Raw genomic sequence first — 18,162 nt, forward strand, 5'->3', positions numbered from 1 at the left:
TAATAATATAATTTCGTTTATTATCCTTCACCTTTCAACAGTTGCATTTGCCTTGGGTTATAATTGGCTTGGAACCTCTTTGCCAGTTAGGCTACAGACTAAAAATCTACTGATGCCTCGTTGTGTTATTTGTGCTATGTCCAAGATCTTAGATCTTGCCTTGTAAATATTTTTCTTGCATTATTATTTTTTAATTCAGTGAACGGTTATTATGAATGGCAAGCAGCACTGACGCTGATGAGATCCAAAAAAGAAACCCTTTGTTAAGTAAACGCCTGACCAAAATAACGCCGAGGAATTTCGGGTCGGCAACACCCGAGAGGAGGGGGGGGGGGTAGCGGGGGGCGGGGGGTACTTTCTATAACCCATACGGGGAAGCTCTACCCGAAAGGGTTCCCTTTCTCAGGTTTCAGGTATATGAAAGGGTGGGGATTTTAGAAGTTGAGGTATATGAAATGGTAAGAACATCGGAGTATCTTGATTCCCTGCACAACATAAATTGAACAAGGTTCTGTTGTTTTGTCAACATTTCCTGGTAATACTTAATGTTGTTCCATAATATTGTTCATTAACATCATACCAAGAGTCTGGAAAAGAGATGCTCTTATTAAATTAAAGGTATACAAAAGGGGTCGCTTTTATGTCGATATGTTATACGGAAGGGTTAGAGGTTAGATCTCGGGGCGGAGCCTCCCCGTATAAAACTTTCTAGAGTACCCTTCTCTCCCTTCCGGGGTCGGCGAGGCCAAGGAAATTTTCGTTTTTTCGAAGTAAATGTAATCAAAATGAATCAAACGTATCGCAAAACCTCCCACGTAGAAGCATACCTTGGGCAACTCTTAGAATGTTTTTTACTTTCCATTCAGAATATTACGCCACTTGTCTGACGAGCCCTATCGGAGTTTCAGACCCAAAAATAATTTCTGACAGTCAGATGACAGCCAGCTCCACATATAAAGAAGAAATAGGCGGATACCAGCCAGAGTTCGGCCGGCTGGAAGGTAACAGAGGAGACGGCTGGTGCTCGCGAACAAAAGACAGTAATGATGACTGGCTTCAGATTTACTTTGGAGATATGTTTACAGTGTGTGGAATTGATACACAGGGAGACATTAATGGCAATGAATGGGTCACAGCCTTTAAGCTGTCTTTCTCAACAGATGGAAGCAGCTGGATCACTTACACCTATGACAATGGGACGGACGTGGTAATACATTCTTATAACTACTTTTCAGTAGTTGGTATATTTTCTTTTAGCCTTGCTCGAACACAGAACCATTTATTAGCATATATTAGATACGATAGGATTTCTTTCTGTTTCATGAGGTGTATCATAATGTAACAAATTAAATACAATTCTAATGACCAAAAGCGAAGCTTGGCCAAGTGTGGGATTCTATGTATACAGTACGTAAGCATTAAATCAACAATCACAAATTAAAGGCCTTTAGGAAGTCTGAGGTGAGAGAGCATTTCCGACTTATCCTTCTTCGAATCGGGCGTTTTTAATTTCCTACGACCGGGGATGGGGGAGTGGGGTGGGGTGAAATCCATCCCTCCACATTTTCAAGGATATTTAAGCAATGAAAATGAAGCTTAAAGGGCTTATAGTATGCCCAAAAGTAAGAAACACGAGACAATCACGTCACGTAGTGATTACCTTCTCATTTTCAAAACAGCCGCCATCTTGAATTCACCTTCGGTGACTTGGTTTTTCCAAAACGGCAAAAAAGAGTGAAAAACTGAAGAGAAAGAGAAATGACTTCGAAGCAATCAATTTTTTATTAAAACATGGCTGTACAGTTCCAAGAATACAAAAATAACTTTTTGAAATTATTTATTGTTGCTCATGGCAACATCAAAATTTGGGAAAACTTATCATGATAATACGATTGCCATGAAAACATCAAGTTCTAACTATATTGACGTTTCATGCCAAATCGTTGCCAGATCAGCTTCAGATGAAGTGTAAAATGTTGGCTGCTTTTACCTAAATATTGGAAAATGTTTTAAACCGTCTAAGTCAGTGAGGTTGGACAAACCCCGAACCCTCGAACCCCGCCCCCTCCCGTCTGAAAAGCATTAACATTGCTACGTTGACATTCTCAATCCTCCCAGGAATTCCGTAGAAAAGGTGACTCCTCTACAGTTGACAAACACAAGCTACCAGAACCAATTCAAGCACGATATATTCGCTTTCACCCAACGGACCGCCATATGTGGAATTGCCTTAGAGTGGAGGTGTACGGCAAGAAACGTGAGTTTTCATAATGTTCAAATTCTAGTAAGAAACTTTCGTGAAATTGAAAATAGGGTCCTCCTCACAACCACCCTCCCCCGCCCCCCAAAAAGTCTCAACCAGATAATCGCAATGGCCTAAAACAATGATTCCAAAAATTTAGGAAAACTTTGAATTACAGTTTCAATTGTAAGAGGGAATTCGAACAATGAAATTTCTTGTTTATCATACGATTATTATAATAGTCTTGTTGAAACAGTGAATGTAACAATGCAATGAAGTTTGATAAAATTAATGATTGTACACAAAACGTGATTTACATCTAAAGGTCATTGTTTCAAATTTTTTTCAGCATATCATTTTAACGCGTGGCTCATAATTCTCAACCGGTATTTAACCTTGGATCTCGTAAATGCAACAACTGAGCAATACAAGACATTGAAAGCTGATGTGATGACACAGGTAGGTGACGTGATTGATTGATTGGTTGATTTTCTGAAGGGGGAAGGAAGATGGGAGGATGGAAGAATGGAAGGATGGAAGGATGGAAGGATGGAAGGATGGAAGGATGGAAGGATGGAAGGATGGAAGGATGAGGGGATGGAAGGAAGGAAGGATGGAAGGATGGAAGGATGGAAGGATGGAAGGATGGAAGGATGGAAGGATGGAAGGATGGAAGGATGGAAGGATGGAAGGATGGAAGGATGGAAGGATGGAAGGATGGAAGGATGGAAGGATGGAAGGATGGAAGGATGGAAGGATGAGGGGATGGAAGGAAGGAAGGATGGAAGGATGCTAGGATGGAAGGATTGAAGGATTGAAGGATTGAAGGATGAAAGGATAGCAGGTTGGGAGGATGGGAGGTTGGGAGGTTGGGAGGATGGGAGGTTGGGAGGTTGGGAGGATGGGAGGTTGGGAGGTTGGGAGGTTGGGAGGTTGGGAGGTTGGGAGGTTGGAAGGTTGGAAGGATGGAAGAAAGGAAGGATGGAAGGAAGGAACGATGGAAGGATTAAAGGAAGGAAGGAAGAAAGGAGTGTAGGAATAAATGACTGTATGTAATCTAGGAAATTCAGAAACGAGCTACGGCAGTTGTAGCGAGAACACAAACTCGGTGAACATCATGCATAGATGTGGCTTAAGAATATTTGTGCCTAAATATGCTGAAACGTTTAGAAATTTTGAAGGCACAATTGACGTAATCCCATAATAATTAAACACAAATGAGTCAAGATCTGTTTCGTAAAAGTCAATATCAAAAGCAATCAGCAAAGGACATGAATTGTTTTTTCACCCTATTCTAATGACAGTTCAGTGGAAGAATCATTTCATGAATTGTTGGTAAATGAACAGAATTGACAGGTGGCCCATCGATCTCAGAGTGGCTCTATATTGATTCTGCACACCGAGTTCCTAGTAGTATTCATCTTATCTTTAATGTCGTGAAGGTCACAGCATAGCACATAGAATAGACTAAGCCCTTAATGACGAAGCGTAGTAACTTTAGTTCAGTTTTCAATTGCAAGAATGCCTTAATTTGTATATTTGTATATTTTTGAGATAAACGTGTGAAAATTGTAACGCTTTTTGCAGTTTAACAGCATTGTTGACGGCTTTCGCGGATTTTTCTTGGCTGAGTTTCAGCGATTCGGGTAGGACATTTTTATCTTTAACATTTTTTAAGAGAAACCTTTTGTGCAGCGGTTGGTCTATCAACGAAGCTATGTCTGTCCAATAAACAGATGAATAGATTGAAAAAGTGTTAAAATGTTACAAAATGTTTGGATACTATTTTATTTATGTATGACTAATAGAGCAGCTTTCAACTGAGTGTCGAATGCAATCAGGCAATTACTTTGGTTTTGGTTTTGGTTCTACTACGGTTTGGGATTGGCTGAGTAGTGTGATTGGTAAGTAGAGCGGTTTTGAGTTGAGTGTCGTAAAACCAAAACCAAACCAATTAGACTACTCAGTAAAACCGCAGTAAAACCAAAACCAAAACCAAACTAGTTGCCTAATTACTTTCGACACTCAATTGAAAACCGCTCTAATTGGTTTGGTTTTGATTTTACGACCGTCAACTGAAAACCTCTCTATTCTAATAGACTCCTAATTAGTTTTAGTACCTCTTATCAAGAGCATCAATAAAATTCATCAGTCTGAAACCAGACTAGCTCGTAGGAAGTCATGTTATAATTACCAAACGCTGGGACCGGCTACGGTAAATTTAATATTCGTTTTAACGGTGCTAAACTTTGAGGGGAAAATCTGAGACCCAAGAGTCGCACTTCCTTAAAAAATCTCCTAAAAGAATCTAAAATTTCCAACTATTGGTAACGAAATTTTAGTTATTCAGTGCTCAACTTTCACCCAGTTTTTTCTCTTTCTTTCTTTTTCTGATTGTGTGCCTATTTCTTCCCCATTTTTCTTCTTTTTGTTTTAGTTTTATCCTCATGACTACTTAGCACGACTAGCTTTTAATATATCTAAGTGGCTGTGCCTTCTCTACATGTGTATATGAAATAAATTAATTTTCTCTTTAAATCCGAAAGAGCTCAAATAGAGATTGTTGTTGTTGTTGTTGTTGTTGTTATTGGTACCCTATAAACACTTTAACGTTTCTTGCACGTTGTCTCTCAGTCATTAAGAGTTTCCATTGGTAAATATAACCTCTATTTTTTTTAAATTCAAGCGCACAAAGTATTGATATATCTTCGGACAAAGCTTTACCAATGGCAGAGATAAAGCTGTTCTGCATCAGTGCGTCGGTGAAAGGTCAACTGATGGCAAAAATAAAGACAGGAATAAAGTCAATGTCAATCTTCCACAGCAATTATTTGGAGGAGCTGGATACAGGTGATATGATTTCATTTTGTCCTTGTTGTAGCTTACATATATGTCAGTCATAGGCCTCTTGTACTAACGTGTGTACTATTTGACAGATGGGTAGACCACTTGGTTCTACTTGAAGTGATAACCACTGAATCAATGACCTTTGAATCCAGAACTGGTTTAATGAGATGCAGGCCACGTGGGTATACGAGGGGTATTAAGATTTTTATTACACTGACCGCTCAATTGTCTGGGTGGTACCGCGTTTATATAGAGAAAGAACAAAGACTTTTGGCTGTCAGCCAATGGGAAAGCACTGACGTCATCTTCATCGTCAACATGTTCTAAACATGTCTAACAGGTTTTCCTAGTTGAAATAGCCCTAAGGAAAATTGGACTGTTTAGCTCACGAAATGTGTTTCATTCGTAAAAGAAAACCCAAACTCAATACACAGACGGACTCAATATACTTTGCACGAAAGTATTCATCTAAGTTTATTCGGTACGTTTAACTGCTGACACCTAAGAACTTTTAATTAGGTGGTGTTACACTTTAATATATTCTTTCACCTTTCATAGTATAGAATTAACGTCTCGACCGTTATTTTCTGTACTTGATAATGGAGTCCAAATGATTTCGAACCGCCGAAGTTTACTTTCGCTTCTTTTTGTAATCGAACGTTATCTAGATTGTATAAAACCTTACAAATGAGTTGTCATCCATGGTAAGCTTTCTACATATAAAGCCAACCTGTCATCTAATATTAATTTCAGATGACTGCAGATGTCCTCCTGCAGCTGTGAACCTCAACTTGAGCAAGACTCTGGACCAGGCCAGGGTGTACTATACAACGGATAAGATGGTCTTTAAAGCAAAAGTACAACATTCACGATGCAGTTCGTCAGTAAAGACCTTTTCATATTGGCATATCACCAAAGCAAACTTAAAGGGTAGAAATTTCTACTCCTTTCTTCCTGGTGGAATTAAAAATGATAAACCTGTTTGGTCGATGCGGAGAAGAACAAGTCTCGACAGCTACTATTACGTCAGTTACGTTTTAAGAACCTCGCCACAGTTGAAAATTATTGGATATGACTTTGGTTTCATCTTACTTCTTCAGAGTTCCCCTGTCGCTAATATTTCAGGCCCGTCTTTTGCAACTATAGGACAAGGGAATATTACGTTGAATGGCTCTCGATCCTATGACCCACATCCCAAACAAGGACGTCCTCTAACCTTCACCTGGTTTTGCAGACGAAGTTACGAAACATTCCTGGAAAACGATTCGCTTCCGGTTGATGCTCCAAATGGTAACGCAAACCTGTCAGGTGGTTGCTATGGTTTTGGTCCAGGAAGACTCAGTGGTCGTGAAAATGTAATAAATGTGGATGTAGACAAAATGGAGGGAGGAAAAACGTATGTGTTTGAGCTTGTTGTTTCAAACGGTGTCGAAAGCTCCAGGGCCACCCATCGGTTAGTGGTGGCATCATTCTTTATCAGGTAATCATCGTCATGTCTAGTTACTCCATATCCAGATATATATATTCTCTATGTCGTTGTTTGTTATCATCAGTTCCATTTCTTCGTATGGAGTGGAGAAGGCAGAAATTTTACTTCTCCAAGACACTGTCATGATCAGCCGCCGCTTGCCCTGCCTCTACCCAAGAACCGTGGTCGTTTGCACTTGTTAAAAAGTAATCTTGCTCTTGTATTAAAAAGCGTGCATGTTATGCCGAACATCTTCAAAAGATTAGAATCTTTGATCAATTGTTTACTGCATAATTCCGTAATTTTTCTATGTAATATCTACACTGGATTTCCAGTACCATGGTAAATTTTGATAACCACTAACATTTTAACAAAAATTTGCAGTTGCATTTACAATTGTGGCCCTGAAGTCATTCCCAAGAAGCAAATGATCATAGAATCCAACTGTACTGGAGATATTTGCGGAACGATCGCTCGCCACGAATGGTCTCTGTTTAAGAGAGAGAACTCCAGGCTGTCTAGCTCTTGGGTGCAAATCTCGGACTTAGCTGAGCGAATACTCACCGACCTAGACAACCCAAATATAGTCCTTACCGGCAAGCTGGGTGATAATAAGTATTCCCTTGAGATGAATACCACATACAAGATAAAGGCATCCATAATAATTGAAGGAGGAATTGTTTTAGAAGACGACTTACCCTTTCGAACTGTAAAACCTCTCTCTGTTCCCAAGAAAAGATGCAGTGTGAAACCAAAGGAAGGGTTTGTTTTGAAAACCAATTTTTCGGTGGACTGTTCTGGATGGCACAATGAGAACAAATACTTGACATATAGTTTCAGGTAAGGATAAAAGTCATCGCCGGGTTAATGTGTCGATTCCATCCTTGTAATAATTATCCCAGTTGAAGCATTAAGCGACTAGAAATATTTCTACTCCACCCTGGATAAGATGTCAGATGTCAGCATTGAATTCATCGGTGCTCATGCAGTTAGACACTCGGCTGGATAGACGAACTGTAAGAGTTTATAATTAATGTCCTACCCAAGAACATCTCAAAATAACCCCAGCCAGGTCTCCAGCCCGGACCGCTCAATGTAGAGTTCAAATTATTAAAAAATTATTGTTCTTGCTGTGATTGTATAGTTGTTTTTTGTTATTGCTGTTTTTGTTGCTGCTGTTGTTGTTGTTGTGGTTGTTCTTCTTCTTCTTCTTCTTCTTCTTGTTCTTCATCATCTTCTTTTTCTTCTTCATAGTTACACTACTTCAACTGGTATGGTAAGCGCCAGTGGTAGGCACAGTCCATACATATCAGCAACTCTTCCTCAAGGAAATAAGTCAGAAGATTATAATATAACTATAAGAGTGAACATTTTTGACCAAAAAGGAGCAAGCCAGGTGGACATTTTAACTGTAAAGGTAAGTTTTCTTTTAGAATAAAATTTCTTGAAAGACTTTGTTTCGCAATAAATCGCTCCAGACAAGATATCGAATTAGTGGGTGCTCCATAGAGCTGGACTACAGGGAAAGTAGTCTTTTAATTTTATCAGTATAAAGTCAAGATGAGGTAGAAATCTACATTTCCAAAGATCTAAAAGAGTTTCAAAGTTCAAATTGTCATTATGGAAACTTTTTGTGGAAAAGTGAGTATAGAAACAAGGAAAAACCTTCAAGTAAATTCAGCCCTGATCTGGAAACATCTATTGGGATTAAACTGAGGTAACGACTTTTAAAACAAAGGTCTTGTGAAGATGACATGTAAAGGTCACTTGAAGGATTCATCATATAACGTGGCAGCCATTGAAGGTGTCTTTACAACTTTTAGGTGAAGCCATTGCCACAGAATGATCCCTCACTACATCCTGCAACTTTAAGTAGTGACATTACAAACTATTTGAATGAAGGAAAAGTTAGTGAGGCGGCTTCTCATGCAATTGCCGTGTTGAGTGCAGATGTTGACGACAAGGTAGGAGCTGGTTTATTTGTATTCCCAAAATACCGAAATGTTTACGTCTAGAACTTGTCCACCATCAGCAATTCCATTCTATAGTAAGGACGATTGTACTGTTGCACTTGTGTGCACTTGCGTGCACCTTTTGCCTCCCACTCCTTTTTTGAATAGGGTGAAATTTTTTTTTAAATGTTCCTAGGACGTGAGACAAAAGACACCAGTCTTTTGGGATCTGTCAGTATAGTTACTACCTATTCATACGAGGAACATTTACAACACCTGTTTATATTTTAGATTATTATTGTTATGTATAAAACAACATCTTTGAAACAGTCATTTCCACAATTTTTAACCGATCTAGGTGAGTACTATACTATATTCAAGATCAGTAGTGTTAAATCGTCTTTAACAAATAAAATATGGGGCTCAGGTATTACTTTATTGCAATGTTTATCGCCTTAGGCCAAGGACTCCACATTACAGGCCATCGCTCGGGCGCAGATTACACATGAAAGCCAGGTTACGCAATTCGCTGCAATTGTTATCATGGCAGCAGAAGGCAGGGCCAGGATGCCCGTGAACACTCTGGCAAGTAGCAGATAGTTACTGTACATTTGAAAATAACATGAATTATCATCGCAGTTATGAAACACAACTTAAGCAGTTGTAAAAACCTGAAAAGAATTCAGCCTTTAACGGGATAAGAAACTTTGATCTGTGTGTGATTTCAGGCGCCATTTTCACAACTGCTCAGGAGTGTACATAACTGATATGATCATTCATGTCTTTACATCTTTTTCCGTGGTTCAATTTTAAGATATTATATATATATATATATATATATATATATATATATGTATATATATATATATATATATATATATATATATATGTATATATATATATATATATATATATATATATATATATATATGTATATATATATATATTTTCCTCCCACATTGTATATATATATATATATATATATATACTTGCTCTTACATATTTGTTGATTATACTGTTTGGGTGTTGGTTGTTGTACAAGGGGCTTTCTTTGATACAAGTATTCCTTAACTCCGGCTGAGAAAACTACAAAATATAAATTTTCATTTACCTTCTGAAGCCATTGTAGCCGTATGTTCTCAATGCAGCCAGCACAAACATTTATTATATATTTATAATAAAAATAGATGACTTGTTTATTGCTTAATTGACTGATTATAGGATGATAACTCTGAAACAAAAAGCATAAAGAGGAAACAAAGAATAAGTGCCCTGCAACTATCCCTATCTCTAATATTGTTATATTCTTCATTCGTTTAGGAGGACGCCACAAGTTTACTTACAGAAACAACTAACTTCCTTCGGAATCATTACAACAGAGATTTGATCCAAAACGTAGGCGGCGATATTTTACGTGGAATATCGTACACGTTGAATGCCTCGGCGGGATTAGCTGACGAACAGTACCTCCAAAGTATTCAACTTGAAGGAAGAACAGATTTGGGCCGACTACGAAGAGGAATTCGATGGCCTAGAGAAACGGGAGACGTCCACAGCGATTTTAACAATGTAAGTGCTTTTCACTCCGATTCCTTAGTGCACCCTTACATTACGATTCAGCATTTTGTTGGTACAATTATAGTAATCAACTTCCGTTGAGGAAAATCATTAATAGCCTTTGTGAAGCTGTAGGACATGACTTTGCATACACTCATCTAAATTATTCCAGCTTGATGTGCCTCCGCACTACAATGGATGTACACAAGCTGCTTTTTCTCTGAGATTGATAGATTTTTTATTATTTTTCTTTCCGTCTTAACAGGTAAAGAAAGTAACAGAGAACATCTTATCGGTGGCCGACACACTTGGTACCACACTACTTTCCACGAAGATGACTGGCCAGAAAAAGACATCATTGAAAACTGACGCCATAACAATGACACTTCAGCGTCAAGCGCCTTCTGATATAGGGAGTGAGACGTTTACTGGCAATGAAAATGAAGGATCTGCCACATTTCCTTCTGCAGAGGTGTTATTTGGAAGAAATGGAACGACCTTGCCATCTGTTGATACCCAAGTAAGTTGTTTAAATTGTTTAACAGTACTTCTACTGCCCAGGAGTTTTTGATCGCTTTGATATTTCAGTTTTAATTAGTTAGGTCACGCAGATTTTCTGTTAGCTAAGAAAATGTTATGAATGAATAAACAGAGCCAGTTTGTAATTTGGAAATTATGAATTAGCGTCATACGGGTAGATTAAAAAACAAACAAACAAACAAACCGTCAAGACTGTTGGTGCCCAATCTCCCCTTAATAAGCAAGTGGTTGTTCATTTTGGCCATATATTGAGTTTCGTATTGTACAAGTGGCGCATCTGATGGTTTGAGATCTAATTAACATCTTTCACAAAAGAGCTTTCCTTTAATTTGCTGCTCCAATGAAACTGTTCCAAGCCACCTTAATAGCCTCGCGTTCGTAGTAAGCTAATAGTAGATGAAAGCTCTCTTGAACTGCTCCGGTGAAATTCTTAATCTTATCGACTTGTATCTCCCCGATTCAGCACATAAGAAACACTTCTCTTCTATTTTGACGAGTTTTAGTATAAAGTAAAATCTATGTTATGTACAAATTTAGGCAGCAAGCTTCGCCTGAAACGCCTTTCTGGATCACAACTTTATCCTGAAAAGTTCACTTAAAATGAATATAATCGAAATAAGCCTTTGCCTTCCTTACTCTAGGAGAGACTTGTTTTAACCGAATCGGATTTACAGCAGCTCCCAAAACAAATATTTTGAGGTCTTTCACATGTAATGTTCGATTACAGTCACTATCTTGGATAAGCCATTTTGGATTTCGTAATTTTAATAAAGGTTCCGGAAAAGATCGAGGTTATCCAAAAATGTTTAAATTAAACAGGAAATTTTGAAATTGGAAAATAAAACCTGTCAAAATAAGGTTGTCATGGGATTATCACGTTTATTAAACAGTAACATGACATACTAAATGGTTTAATCCCAGATAAATTTTTGGAAAAGTCGCGAAGTCTGGTCTTCATTGCTTAAACATTGTTGGCTTGAGTCCGGCGCAAAGCCCCTCACCGATGTTTTCCTCATAAGAGCGACTCTCTAAGTCATTTGACGATCAAAGCAAGTTATTTTTTTTATTATCATTTCTCCAGATGCTGACCTTACAAGTAAACCCCTACGTGTGGACCAAAAGATCCAAAACAATCAAGTCATCCGTTGTTAAATTAGAACTGAAGAAGGCGGATGGATCGCAGCTAAACATCTCTGACCTAAATCATCCCATTGAACTCTTTATACCAGAAAAAAAGCTAAAGGAAGATACTGCAAATTACACTCAAGATCATTTATTTGTAAAACGGCCTTCCAACGATTCCAACCCCTTACGCTACCACAAGATAGAAATTAAAAATGAATTTGAAGCCGCGCTTGTAAAAATTAGACCACAAAACAATTCTTTTTTTGATGTATTTGTGAGCAGTGGAGTTAGACCAACACCAAGCAACTATACCTTTAGAACAAGGATTCCGGACTTTTCATCCTGTCGAACTTATGACGATAGAACTGGTGACCTCAACTGTACCGACAATCCTTACTTATTTTCATTGTCAAGCAATGTCACCGGAGACGTTGGAGTTCATTTCATCGGCATTCGGATAGCATCAGACGAAGGTAAAGGAAGCACTCGAAATAAGCGCAGTGGTATGATGAAATACTGCAAGGATAGACATGGTCGACAAAAACGTTCCTGCATTGGTGTCAAAGATCCTCCTACCACCCCTCCCCCAACACCAGAGATTATAATGCCGCAGTACGACAAACGGACAGACGTGAACTACACTATGTTGGTGACTATGAGGAGCTGTCTCTACTGGTCTGAACTGAGACAAGCCTGGACAAGTGAAGGATGTAAGGTATGAATTCTGCAACAACAAAGTAACTAGGTCATGCAGACACCATTTGAATCTGCTATGAGGACAAAAACATACTCTTTAAGAATCAATTCGTTTGTGTTATGAGCAGTCATTAAACATTTCCATGCATGTAACGTACCACTGGTAGTTATACTACTACTAAGGGTGCATTTCTTTGGGAAAAGACAAGACTGGATTCTTAAATCAATCCAAGATCACTTAGATCATGGTACATCAAAGGAACCGCAGAATCCACCTTTGGCAGGAATCCTTCAGTTTCCTTGATGTAACATGATCCGCGTGATCTTGGATTAATCCGTTCAGTAAAGAAACGCAAATTCCGTTTTCGGATTAACAAATGCAACCTTGAATTTTAATTCTCAAAGAAACGCACCCTAAGATTAAAGAATATTGCAATAGAGAGGAAAGGCGAGAGAAAAAACAAGCGAAAATACCATTGATTTAATTATCTTTTTTCACACGGTTAATCTTATTAATGACGTTTGAAAGATTTATGGACCTGAGATACTGTTGTCGACATATTCCCCTGACTCAGTCAGTCAGTCAGTCAGTCAGTCAGTCAGTCAGTCAGTCAGTCAGCCAAACAGTTATACATTGATGAAAACTGATAACTGATTGCTTTCCTTAAAGGTTGGATGGAAACATACTGATGGGAAGCTTCACTGTCTGTGCACTCATCTTTCAGCTTTCGGTGGAAACATTTTCGTCGCACCAAATCCCATCGACTTCGACAAAGTTTGGACGGAATTCAAAAGGCTGGGAGAAACCGGGAATTTTGTAGTTCTTTCAACTGTGTGCTTTCTATTCGGATTGTACTTTATAGGACTTGTAGTCTCTCGTCGGGCAGACAAAAAGGACCTGCGAAAGGTACATAGTTCTAAAGGTTTGCAGTATATATGAGTTTGACACGTTACATAATCATTCAATCATATTCTTCTTTTTTGTATACGAGTTCAATAAGATACCTGTACGGCCTCGCAATGATCCCGGCCCGCAAATGATCTCCGTACCGCAAATGATCCCCAAATTGTACCGCAAATGATCCCGGGACCGGAACTGATGCCACTGCAAAAAGTTAGGAATGGCGTGGACTCCATGACAAGTCTATGGATGGATACATATTTTCTTAATTATCCTACGTGAAGAAAAGACAAGTACCTCAGGCATAAAAGCAGCAATAAAAAACGTTTCTCATACTGCGCAAAATACTAAATTGACATGTGTCGACTGCATAAATTTTTCGTTTAGGAAACGCAGTGCAAAAAGAAACATGAATCTTCGAAGATGCCTCTGCCATCTAATTAACCGCTTAGAACTTTTCCCTGTACACTTCTTATACTTGCATCCTAGATAGCCAAGGGCTCCCGCGAAAGTGCCTAAGATTCCTTCGTGCTAGTTACCGTAGTAAAAATGTAGTCAATCCACTTGGGAATTCTCAGTTGTCTCCAAATCAGAGACATATATATAGCGAACATAGTGAGCTAACATCCTGTGTTATCATACATCTCAGGCCCGGACCTAATAAAATCATTCAGGGAAGTATCTAGCTAAGGCTACAAATTTCAAACACAAGATTTCGTGACGTTGGAAATCATTTTTAAAGTTGTGAAATTTGCATTCAAATCGTTCAAACTGCACATTTTCTTGCGTATCACGTAGTAACTTCTGTATCAAAATATTGTATTATTACTGTGAAACTCAGAAAACCGTGAATACCAGAAATATTTAAGGATTATTATTGTGTAACAAGGAAAAAGCCAATTACGCGTGAGAGAACTAAACCGCAAACACTGGCGGTAATAGGCCACGTTCGATATATCAATGTTCTAACATGGCTGCGAGGCTTTCAGGACAAACTTCTATGCTTGGTGGTGTTTTCTATGTATCCAAGTCTCTTTTGAGAATTGAAAGACAAAGGAAACTTAAAAATATTGCAATTTTTACCCGAAAGCCTCGGATCGACGTTAGAATATTGATATATTGAACGTGGCCAATTGGTTGTGGTTTTTGCTTGTCCTGAACTTTATAGTGATTGGTTCAGTACCAAACTAACCTTCTGGAATCAAATCCAAATGTTCACGTTTTTCTCAGTTTCATGGTCAAATCAAAAGGGATTGCATAAATTTAAAATCCACTGTCCAAATTCCTGAGTCCTCACATTTCCAAATTTTATGGCGGGGCGACCATTTCCGGTCAGGGATCATTTATGGTACAATCTGTGGATCATTTCAGGTCCTGGGATCATTTGCGGTACAATTTGGGGATCATTTGCGGTACGGGGATCATTTGCAGGCCGGGATCATTTGCGGGGCCGTACATACCCAAAATCCCTCTTCGATATTTAAGTAAATCTAGAACTAAGCAGTGTGTGAAGTTATATAAAATGAACCATTTTAGTCGTAGTTCCAAGGGCGAAGGTGACTTTCTCAGGGAGCTGGAGGTGGACTTTAAAATCAGATTTCAGAGTTATCCAGATAATGCGTAAGGAAAACGGACCAATCATGACCGGAAAAGTTTCTCACCAAAACCGTATTTCAACAACGCATTTTTGCGGAGCATAAAATTGACTTTAACTCAAAATTAACTGTAGAATTTTGCTAATAGATTTGTTAGCATTTTCAACGGTTATCTATATAAAATTTGGAACTTAGGTTTTATCATATTCATAGTCTCACCTAAACTGTAGCTGATGTTTTTGGTTTATAGTAGTTTGTATATGCAAATGCAAGTAATATTCGTCGTTTTCCTTGGGTATCGTAATTCGTACTTGATTTGGTTTTGCTTTACGCAAAGTGATTGCCTTAAAAGACTCGTGTCACTCTTTCTCAAATAATTAGAAGTAAAACCAAAACCAGTCGTTACTCGTTTGCACACCCTTTCGCGCCCTTCGAGTCAGCTACATTTATTTGTTGTAAGTTTTTGATTGGTTCATTGGATTGCCTCTGTCCTTTGTGATTCGCCAGAGTGATTACCTTCGGTGTGATGTTAGAACACCCAATTGAAAACCGCTTAAGATCAGCTCCCATTTGTTGTAGGTTGCGGCCAACGTTTATTTAACTTCGACTCAAACGGAGGGCTTCACGTACCATTTGAGCATTCAGACAGGAGCATGGAAAGGTTTTGGGACATCCGCTTGTGTCGGAATGATTATATACGGCGAGAATGGACACAGTGGCGCTATCACGTTGACAGATCCTTTAGCTCGGAGAAAGTTATTTACCCGAGCAAGCGTCAACAATTTCACGTTAACTTTACCGTCTTCATTGGGTAAGCTGAAGAACATACGCATCTGGCATGACAACACAGGTTCAAACCCAGCTTGGTTTCTTCAGCAAGTTGTTATAACGGATCAGCAAACAGAGGACATGTGGTACTTTTTTGCAAATCAGTGGCTTTCCCTAGACAAAAGAGGCGGCTCTATTGACCTAAAAATAAAAGCCGCACAAGAAGGCGAACTTGTTGCTTTTAAGCCTTTGTTCTATGCCAGAACAAGCCGAAGTTTGGGAGAGGGCCATATCTGGATTTCTGTGTTCACCAAACCGCCTCACAATCCATTCACTCGTTGCCAACGCCTGACTTGTTGTCTTTGCTTTCTGTTCACGGCACTGGTGACCAATGCCATGTTTTATCAATTCGATGAAACGCCGACTGATACGTTCAAGTTTGGACCTCTTGTTATGAGCTGGACGCAAATTAAAATCGGAATTCAAAGCAGTGTAATAGCTATTCCAGCAAATTTGCTGGTCGTGTTAATCTTCAGGAACACAAAGCAAGCAACTACCGAAGAAATCTACGATCCCAGACAAAATGCCGAAAAGCCAAAGACCCCGGGATATCTGCCACATGTCTTTGTGTACGTGGCTTGGTGTCTTAGCTTGATTCTGTCTTTAACGGGTGCTGCATTTACAGTGTTTTATAGCTTGATGTGGGGAGCAGATATCTCCAATAAGTGGTTGACATCCATTTTAGTGTCCCTTGTCCAGGATATTCTCATTACACAGCCAATCAAAGTACTCGCCTTGGCAACATTGTTATCACTGTTAATAAGGAAACCACCTGAAGAGGATCCTATCATCGGAGTCTCGTTGTTTAAAAGTGAAAAAGGGGAGAGAGTTTCAGCTAAACGAAAGCAGAGGAAAGAGCTTGTTCAAGAGAAAGACACCAGTAGCAAAAAGTGGGACATGATCCAGACAGTCCAGGAAGTGGTATCGTTTCTAATATTTGGTTCTCTGTTACTGATTGTAAGTTATGGAGACTTGGATAATGCAAGATTCCAATTTACCAAATCTACAGGAGATCTATTTGGTGGCTTTGAAGAGGTGAGAAGTATACTAAACTGTCTGATACATTGTAGCTTTTGCCAAAATTGGGGAGCAGGAATTTTGCAGTTGTGAGAGCCTTGCTTCCCCCTATGTGGCCAGGGTTCGAATCCCGGAGCCGGCGTCAACGTGGGTTTAGTTTGATGTTGGTTCTCAATTGTGACCCGTGGTCTTCCTCTGGATCTTCCGTTTTCAGCTCTGAGCAAAAATCCACACTTCTAAATTGTGAAACAGTGGACAAGAAGCTTGTCCGTTAGATATGGCTCTACCAATTCATAGTTGTTTTCGTTTTACTTTTGTTCTTTTTTTCTGAACGTTTTTGCAAAGTGTTAGAATAAACATCAAAACGCTGTATATGATGTATTTCTGCAAGCTAGCGAGAGGAGAGATTTCTAGTCACGGAGTCATTTAGGATAGTCGTTCCATTGTACTCAAGGAAATTGGCAATGAAGTAAAAACAACTCAGGAACACAATTTGCAATTCTGTAATGCTCCATCTTCAGCAGAGTCTTTTGCCTGGAATCTTAGATTTTTTTCCTCGAAGACACTTTCAGGTGCAGATGAGGGCCATTCAATGTTGAGGTAAAAGCGTCCAAAATGTTCCCAAATTAGAATAAATTAACGACAGATGGCAAAGGCGTTTATGGGGCGGGGAAGGGAGAGATTTTCACTACGCTACTCTTCTTCATACCACTTTACGTCTACTTTCTTTTTAAGTTCTTTTCAGTTAGCGCAGTAAAATGCTCTGAATAAAAAATGACAGTTAAATGATATTTTTAGGTTGTAGATACACCTTCCCTCTGGAACTGGATGGATGAGGTGTTAGTTCCTGGACTCTACGATGTGACATGGTACAGTGGTCAGCCATTCGAATACAAAGAAGGATTCATCGGCAACAAGAAGAACTTTCTGATGGGAATGCCACGCCTTAGGCAGATACGATTAAAGACAAGTAAGATTTAAAAAGTTTTAACTCTCAAATTAGCGGCCTCGTTTAAGGAACCAATTCAGTTTAACTGATTGAAGGAGTATACATGTAGCTACTGCAGCCATGTTTGTGCCAAAGGCCTTCGGTCGAATTCAACTTCTGGTGTAAATCAAACAATGGACCGTCACCAGTCTTTTTTAAAAACGGATGCTTGAATTATACTTTTTAGTAGAAAAAAAAAATGATCAGGGAACTATCATATATTAAATCATTGTCATATGCTAAAACTGTAGAGCAAATTTTATGTACAAATTAATAGAAAAGTTGGCTACATTTGACTCGCTTGGTTTGAATCACTTTGAATAGAGCGTAACAGTTTTACTTTCTACAAATCGCAACGTTGTTTGCTGCAGTTGTTCGAAGGTATTCAAGTAATATATCAAACAGG

At 38.9% G+C, this 18,162-nt stretch overlaps 1 protein-coding gene across 3 annotated transcripts in view; it reads left to right on the forward strand.

Moving 5' to 3' along the window:
- Nucleotides 1–18,162, forward strand: part of LOC145483836 (polycystin family receptor for egg jelly-like) — a 37,845-nt gene that overhangs the window by 14,421 nt on the left and 5,262 nt on the right. For all 3 annotated transcript variants that reach the window (XM_081462381.1, XM_081462382.1, XM_081462383.1), the window contains exons 8-23: nucleotides 867–1,207; nucleotides 2,119–2,257; nucleotides 2,592–2,701; nucleotides 3,830–3,888; nucleotides 4,929–5,092; nucleotides 5,843–6,569; nucleotides 6,942–7,397; nucleotides 7,812–7,974; nucleotides 8,381–8,521; nucleotides 8,969–9,094; nucleotides 9,830–10,078; nucleotides 10,332–10,586; nucleotides 11,688–12,446; nucleotides 13,098–13,334; nucleotides 15,503–16,786; nucleotides 17,567–17,738. In XM_081462381.1, the coding sequence (XP_081318507.1) occupies nucleotides 867–1,207; nucleotides 2,119–2,257; nucleotides 2,592–2,701; nucleotides 3,830–3,888; nucleotides 4,929–5,092; nucleotides 5,843–6,569; nucleotides 6,942–7,397; nucleotides 7,812–7,974; nucleotides 8,381–8,521; nucleotides 8,969–9,094; nucleotides 9,830–10,078; nucleotides 10,332–10,586; nucleotides 11,688–12,446; nucleotides 13,098–13,334; nucleotides 15,503–16,786; nucleotides 17,567–17,738 (5,382 nt within the window). The remainder of the gene's footprint in view (nucleotides 1–866; nucleotides 1,208–2,118; nucleotides 2,258–2,591; nucleotides 2,702–3,829; nucleotides 3,889–4,928; nucleotides 5,093–5,842; nucleotides 6,570–6,941; nucleotides 7,398–7,811; nucleotides 7,975–8,380; nucleotides 8,522–8,968; nucleotides 9,095–9,829; nucleotides 10,079–10,331; nucleotides 10,587–11,687; nucleotides 12,447–13,097; nucleotides 13,335–15,502; nucleotides 16,787–17,566; nucleotides 17,739–18,162) is intronic.

The sequence above is a fragment of the Orbicella franksi genome, chromosome 4 (assembly GCF_964199315.1).
Source record: "Orbicella franksi chromosome 4, jaOrbFran1.1, whole genome shotgun sequence".
NCBI classification, from domain to species: Eukaryota; Metazoa; Cnidaria; class Anthozoa; order Scleractinia; family Merulinidae; genus Orbicella; species Orbicella franksi.